At 61.4% G+C, this 7,505-nt stretch overlaps 1 protein-coding gene across 1 annotated transcript in view; it reads right to left on the bottom strand.

Moving 5' to 3' along the window:
- The window catches only part of ARHGEF17 (Rho guanine nucleotide exchange factor 17), a 27,465-nt gene that overhangs the window by 3,079 nt on the left and 16,881 nt on the right, over positions 1-7,505 (bottom strand). The window contains 12 exon segments of the mRNA XM_031063776.1: positions 1-260; positions 367-440; positions 542-755; positions 989-1,107; positions 1,220-1,305; positions 1,416-1,525; positions 1,760-1,810; positions 2,083-2,259; positions 2,562-2,654; positions 2,915-3,031; positions 3,423-3,605; positions 5,726-5,803. The exon segment at positions 1-260 is cut by the window's left edge and continues 221 nt beyond it. Of these exon segments, the coding sequence (XP_030919636.1) occupies positions 1-260; positions 367-440; positions 542-755; positions 989-1,107; positions 1,220-1,305; positions 1,416-1,525; positions 1,760-1,810; positions 2,083-2,259; positions 2,562-2,654; positions 2,915-3,031; positions 3,423-3,605; positions 5,726-5,803 (1,562 nt within the window).

The following is a 7,505-nucleotide window of genomic DNA, read 5'->3' as shown; positions in this document are numbered from 1 at the left end:
AGCATCGCCCTGACATCACCCCGAGCCTCCAGCACGGCCGGCGCCGCGAGGCCGGGCATGTCGTACCTGTAGGCGCGCTTGAGGCCGGGCACGGAGGCGATGCAGAGGATCCTGGCGGAGCAGACGGCGATGCAGGCCTCCACCGTGGGCTCCTTGCGGATGCTCAGCAGGCAAACCTGCCCCACGTAGCCGTCGCTGTTGCAAACCCAAACCTCGTGCGAGCTCTCTGGGCTGCCGTGGCTGGGAGAGGCGCAGGAGAACTGCGAGGGAGCAGAAGGTTGGGTTATTCAGGAGGGATGCAGGAGATGTATGGCAGCACTGGGATGGGGAGGACCTGTGGGGTGCCTGAGCCCAGACTTTGGGTACCTGCATCCCACTCCGTGTCTTCATGATGGGGATGGCTTTGAGGAACTCTGGGTCCAGGCAGTTTTTGCTGGAGGCTGGGAAAATCAGATTGGGGGATCAAAAGGGGTGTGCCAAAGCGGGGTGGGGGGAATGCCAAGCCCACCACCACGTCCAGCTGCCCCCTCCCTGGTGTTACCCAGCTTTTTCTTGGCGTCCTCGAAGGCTTGCTCGAAGCCGAGCCGGGCGTCAGGGTTGGGGAACTCGAAGACGAAGGACTCGGTGCCGTCAGCCTTGGTGGTGCTGAGCTCCACCTTGTTGGGGGGGAAGGCCATGCTGAAGGACAGGGACTGCTTCTCCGACAGCTCCCGGTGGATGGCGGCCATCAGGTCCTTGATCACGTCATCCAGGCCCTTGGGACAGGGACAACACTTCAGCTCTCAGGGACGGGCCACCACAAGCCACGTGCTTGATAACCCCCTGTTCATCCCCTAGCATCCTCCAAAAGAGGCTGCCCCAACCTCTTCTGTGGCTTTAGGGCGCTTATGGCCACCAGCCCTGCCACAGGTTGTCCCCTCTGGCTGAGCACATCCTGTGTGTTCCCACTGGGAACGTATCCAACCAGGGGACAAGGCCATCCCCATACCTGGTGGGGGAAGCTGAGGGTCTCTGACAGCTTGCTGACTTGCCCCAGCGTGTTGAGGTCTTCATCCAGGCGGCTGATGCTCTTCTGGATGCTCTCCCTGTTGGTGGCCTGTGAGGCACCTGCGTGGGGACACACACACAGTGTTAACCCCTCCCTCCCTGGCACTACCATAGCCTGGGGGAGCCATGGGTTTTGGGGTGAGATGGGACACCCCAGGAGGCGGTGACAGACCTTTGACAATGTCCACATCCTCCAGGGGCAGCTTCCAGAGCAGTTTGTACTTGCTGGCGGTGTCGATCACGCTGGCCGCCGTGTACCTGGGAGGTTGGGGGGGGATGGCCGAGCTGCACCCACAGCCACAGCCCCCTAAAGCCAGGCCAGCTGGCAGGGACACCCTGGGGGTGTCCCCAAGCCTGGGGCTACTCACAGGCTCATGGAGCTGCGGCGGAGCGAGCCCGACTTGCGCTTCAGCGTGGTGCACACCAGCAGGTCCGAGAAGAGGAAGAAGGAGCGGTCCTTCTTCCCACCCACCGCCTTCTGTGGAGCAGTGGGAGACACCAGGGGGTTACTGACCATCTGTGCCAGTGCTGGGAGAGGGCCCTGCCTCAGTTTCCCCATGTGCTGCCTTGCCCTTCCATCTGTCCGTTCCATCCATCCATCCATCCATCCATCCATAGCCTCCCACGGGCACACAGGCACCCCGGGACCTGCACTCACAGCCTCCCACTGCCCACCCAGAGGGTCCCATTTCCCCTCAGATCCCACTCTTACCACTTCCACCACCATCTCCTGGCGCAGGAACCTGCGGAGCGGAGCCTGGAGCTGTGGGGACAAGGAGAGCCGTGGTTGGGAAGCCACTGCAGGGAGCTTTGTGGCCTTCATCCCTGCCCCTGCATCCCCCAGCTCAGAAATGGAACCCCAGTCCCTTCCCAAACCCCCAGGGGCCCACAAAGACCAAATGATGATGGGGAAAGCTGCACCTGGAGGAGCAAACAAGTGACCCAAGCGGCCTGGGGTGACCCAAAAGGGCAGAAATGAGGGCATTTTGTGGAGAAGAAAAGCGTGACCCCATCCAAGCCCCCCCCCAAACGTACGTCCTCCATCCCTTCGATGTGGGACTCGATCTCCTGCACGATGCGGGCGTTCCTCTCCACCTCCTCGGCGCTCTTCATGCCCTTGTTGATCCTCTCGGCCACCTGCTTGATGTTGCGCTGGGCGTCGATGAGGAACGGGTGGTCGGGGTGGTCCTCGGGCGTGTGCTTCAGCAGGTCCTGCCAGGGGGGACAGGGCCAGGCTGTCACCTCTGGCAGCACCAGTGTCACCGCCCGAGCCCCTCCCACGCTGCTCTGGCTCCTGGGGATGGAACCAGCCCCGAGGGGACAGCAGGATGAGTGTCCTCAGAGAGACCATGTCCACCAGGGCAGAGCCATGTGCACACCTGGGACACCAACTTTGTGACAGGGGGTGGGAAAAGGGGTCAGGAGAGACCTGAGAGCCCTGAAAGCTGTGTGGAGGTGAGGAGCTGTGGCCTCCCCCACTGCTGGTGTGCCACTGCCACCCCCGTGTCACCCACCTTCACCAGCAGCTCGTATCGCGGGATCCTCTGCACAGGCTTGATCATCAGGTCTGACAGGGCCTGCTTCTCCTTGTTCTCCCGCATGCTTTGCTGCAAAACACCCAGGAGGGACAGGGATGGGCCCTTGGTGGGACACAGCCTCCCACTAAGCCAGGATCACCCATTTTGGTGTGGGGTCCAAACTTCCACACCAGATGGAGTGATTCCGATTCACCCCGACTGACCCTCTTTGCAACAAAACCAAGAAGGTGTGTGGGGGGCAAAATTCCCAGTCTGGCAATAAATCTGCTCCCATTCTGCCTGGCTCTAGATCATGGCCAGGATCTATGGAGGCAGGAACCAGGACCCACCTCCAGGAACTTCATGAAAGCCGGCCGGGCCTCCTTGGCGATCCTGACGGCGTCCTTGGCGTTGAGGAAGTTATCGATGTAGGCAGAGTAGATGTTCACCAGCACATCCTTGGAGAACTGGGTGGGGGGAAAACAGGGCTAGATCCAGCATCATGGACCATGGGCACGCTGGGAGAGCCTGGAAGAAGCTGCCCCAAGGGTTAACTCTGGCTCTGGGCAGGCGCAGGGAGGGCTCACCCGCCGTCCGCCCACCTCGATTTTTCAGCCCTGACGTTTGCGCTCCCGAGGCAGAAACGCGGAGCTGCAGAGCCAGCCGGGAGGAGCAGCTCCCACCCTTATGCTAAGCAGACAGCAGGCCTGGAGATCGTCTCCTGCTCTCCATCCCAGGCCTGCTTGGCCCATCCTTTCATCACTCCCCTGCCTCCTGCTCCCAAACCTCTGCTCTGGGGCCGTGCCCAGGAGCGGGCACGCCCGCATTCCCGGGGGGAATTGCCCCGCCAGGACCCACCGACTGCACCAGGAGGTCGCCCACTTTCTGCTTCTCGTGCCAGTTCTGCACGCAGTCGTGGATCTGCTCCAGGAACTGCTCGTGGTGCTCCAGCAGCTCGGGGATCTGGTCGAAGATCTCGTCCACCAGCGAGGGGTCGCAGAGCAGGGAATTCTCCGGCTGCTTCAGCGGCTTCATGTAACCCTGCGGGCAAGCAGAGGCACCGGCATCCGTGGGGGCTCCCTCTGCCTCCCCAGCCAGCCCGGATCCCTCAGCCCATGTAATCATGGGGACGGATGGCACTCTGCAGCAGGGACTTCCTCCAGGGGATTCTGGGACCCATCAGCAGGACCAGCCAGGTTTTGCAGTCCAACCCTCCTGGGTCCCTCAGTGAATCCCCACAGCTGTGTGGGGAGGGGGACAGCTCTGCACGAGGAACCTGCATGGCACAGCATCCTCTGTCCCAGGGCCTTCAGAGCCATCTTTGCTGCCATGAGCCTTCACCACCTCCACCTGCCCTGACCTAGCTGGGAAATCACAGCAACACCACCCCGGGATCCAAATGCCAGAGTGTTCCTGGTGGCATTTAGGGTGTTTGGAACCAGGAGGGGCTGGACCAGTAGGATGCACCCACTGGGTCATGCCCTGGACCACCACACAATGGCCAAGGAGCAATACTCAGGGCCAGCAGGTCCTCAGCAGGGCTGGGTGGGTGGCTCTGCTATGAAACCCCTCTCCTCCATGCATGGGGCAGAGCTGCAGAGCGGAGGAGTGCCCCTGGAATGGGAGAGATGGATTTGCAGGGGATGCAGCGGGATGGGGAAGGTCTTCTCAAGGCTTGCCACCCACTCAGTCTGACCAGTTCAGGGTGCTGGTGGCTGTCAGGATGTGTGGAGGACCACGGAGATGAGCAGTGAGGACAGGACCCATCTCCAGTGGCTTCAGACCTCTCCAACCAAGGTGGTCAAGGAGAAGTCATTCCTCAGGGATCACATTCCTCAAGCTGATGCCAGATATCTCGTGGAGACCCAAGTTAGAAGGACCAAATCCATCCTGAGGCTCCTAACTCCCTTCACCTGTCCTACTGTGTCCAGCACCTGCAGCAGGAGCTGGGATGGACTGTGCCATGCATTCCCACATTGGGAAGAAGAGCATGGAGGCAGCCCTTGCTGCAGCCCACAGGGACAGCAGGCAGGGCTTGCCCGTGCACCATCTGGCTTGGCTGGAAGATGATGCTCCAAGGTGCTCCTTGTCCCATGCTAAGTGCCACCAAGCCATGACAAGGACCTGAGCATCCTGTCCCAGCTGGGACGGGGAGCTGGGGACACCTGGAGCCCTCTGATCCCTGTCAGAAAGCCAGGTCCCCCCCAGTGGCACTGCGCCAGGTCCCATGGACAAGAGCTCAGGCATTGGCTCCCACCTTGTCCCTCCCACCTCAGGGGATGCACAGACAATGGGACAGACTCTGTCCATGCCAAGACCAGCAGGGACACCCCCCAGCCCTAAATCCTGTACAGCTCCCCCCAAAATCAGCCCCAGAGTCCTCGTGCCTCTCTAAGCCAAGGTCTGCACTGGCAGCAGCCAGAGGGTCCTCCCCTCCTGCAGCACATCTGTGTCCACCCGGGGACATCCTTGTGGGGCATTTGTGGGAAGAGCCCACGGCAGGGTGGGATGCAGTGCCCCATGCTCTTGGGGACGGCCACAGAGGTCCCACAGGCCCTGCTGCTTTTGCAGAGCTGGAAGTTGGTGGTGTTTCCCCCCTGCAGGGATGTGGTTGGACAAGCCACACCTCGGCCAGGTGACGTCTCCAGGGCGTTGACCGTCATTAACCTGCTGAAACACCTTCATTAGCATCTGAAACGTGGGGTGGACCCTCGGGCCAGGCTGCTGCAGGGGGTTTGGAACCAGCTCAGCAAAAAAAAGCCTGAGAAAAACCTTTGGCTCAGGTCTGCAGGTGATGATCCCAGCAGGAAACGGGAGCACGAGGGAACGGGGGATTTCAGGGGGCCCCCATCGTGGCAGGGCCATCAGGAGATGGGGTGCAACACGAGGAGGAGGTTTTGGAAGGCAAGCACGGCAAGAGAGGTGGGGACACGCTACCTGCCGGGTGACAGCACGCTGGGAATGTCACAGGCTCGCTTTGGCCATGGAGGTAAATTCGTACCCCCGGTTCTTGACGCTGCTGTCACAGTTCTGCTCCCGCTGTCCCCAGCCCACCCCGGTGCCACCCAGCTCGTGGCACAGCCCCCAGAGCCAGGATTTGGGGTGACAGGGAGGATGCTGGGGGAGCTCTGGGGCGTCACACCCCAACCCTGCCACCTTACCTGCATCAAGGTGCGCAGGGACTCCACGTAGGACTGCTCGGTGTCCAGCAGGGTCATGATGACGTGTTTCCTCATGTCCTGCCCGGGGGGAGAAGACACACACGAGGTTTTGGGGTGAGGCGGGCCTGGCGGCGGAGGCTGAGCACCGGAGAGCCCGGCTGGCGTCCAGCTCCCCTGCGCTGCCTCTGCAGCCCGATGGAGGAATCCGGGAGGATTAGGAAGTACATGACACCGAGCGCACAGACGCCTGGTTTCCTCCGCGGCCGCGTCAGGAGCCCGCCCTGGAGCTCACAGCCCTACATGGGTCGGAGCCAGAGCCCTGTGGAGCCGCTCCGAGCGGACCCGCAGGAATTCGCTCCCGCCCAGCACCCCGGGCACCCTGGGGCAGGACCATCGGTGGGGTGGTGGGGAGCCCTGGGAGGCAGATGGGTGGGGGTCTCCTTGGCCGTGGGGCTCGGGGAGCCCTCCTGTGTGCGCTCCCTGCAGCTCAGCCTGGAGGGGCAGTGCTCCAGGGCCCAGGGCGCGAGACACCCAAAGGTTTTGGGTGTGGGATGTTCCAGAGGCCCTGGGAGCAGAGACACCCCAGAAGTTCTGGGTGTGAAACGCTTCAAGGCTGCTGGGTGGGAGACACCCCAAGAGATTTTGGTGGCAGATGCCCCAAGGGCCCTGGGATGCAGAAATGCTCCAGAGGTGCAGTGACACCCCAGAAGTTTTGTGTTTGGATACACCCCAGAGATCCTGGGTGCAGAGACACCCCGAAGGTTTTGCATGGGAAGGAGAGACTGCAGGTGCAGAGATATCCCAAAAGCTTTTGCTGCAGAGATGCCCTGGGTGCAGAGATACCCCAGAAGTTTTGCATGTGCAGAATCTCCAGAGACCCTGGATGTGAGACACCCCAAATGTCCTCGGTCTTGTGGGATGAGCCCCTGGACATGTGGGGCCGTGTCCTCCCCAGTGGGGACACAATGAGCTGTGAAGCTGCTCTGCAGCCACAGGAAGAAGTTTGGCCATCCTCACCATGGAGAGAGCCCACCGTGCCCCTCAGGGTCCCCAGGGAGCAATAGAGAGGGATCCTGGCCAGATCCCACTCTAGGACAGAGCTGTGCCTCAGTTTCCCTGCTGCTGATGGAACCAAGCACGGAGGAAACTCTTGTCTGGAGCCAAATATTGGTGACGGGTACAAGGCTCTCCAGGAACCAGGAAACCATGGAGATATTGGGAACACCAGCTGAGACCTCCCCACTTGGTTAGAGAGCTTATGAACACTCTCACTGCTGGATTAATTAGCTGTAATTACGGATGGACGGGCGCTCACTGGAGCTTAGGGGAATCTGGCGCCCCAAACTGCCTCAGTTTCCCCTGCCCTCCCCCAGCCTGTAGTTCCCTGCTGGTCCCTTTTTTCCTGGAGCTGTCCCAGGGTCAGACCCAGGAGCTGCCCAGGCTCAGGTGCACCAGCAGCAGTGGGAACACGCAGGATGAGGCCCAACTGTTGGCAAGGGGATTTTTTCCACCCTTACAGCACCAGCATAACCCCGGCAGGGGCAAATTCCCACTGGGATGAGCAGAGCTGGGGCAAAGGCACCATCCCAGCAGGGCAAAGGCAGGACGTGCCCCACTGCATCCCCCACCCCAGCAAAGCCTCTCCGCTGGGGGGCTGAAGATGCTTCAGCCTCCATCTGCTCTCCCTGGGGACACCCCCACCTCGCCTGGGCCTCATCCTGCTCAGCACCCTCAGGATCAGCCCCTGGAATTGGGGTATTTCCCCCCATCCGACGCCTCT

Source organism: Geospiza fortis, unplaced genomic scaffold, assembly GCF_000277835.1.
Source record: "Geospiza fortis unplaced genomic scaffold, GeoFor_1.0 scaffold659, whole genome shotgun sequence".
NCBI lineage: Eukaryota > Metazoa > Chordata > Aves > Passeriformes > Thraupidae > Geospiza > Geospiza fortis.
This window is presented reverse-complemented; position numbering and strand designations above follow the sequence as displayed.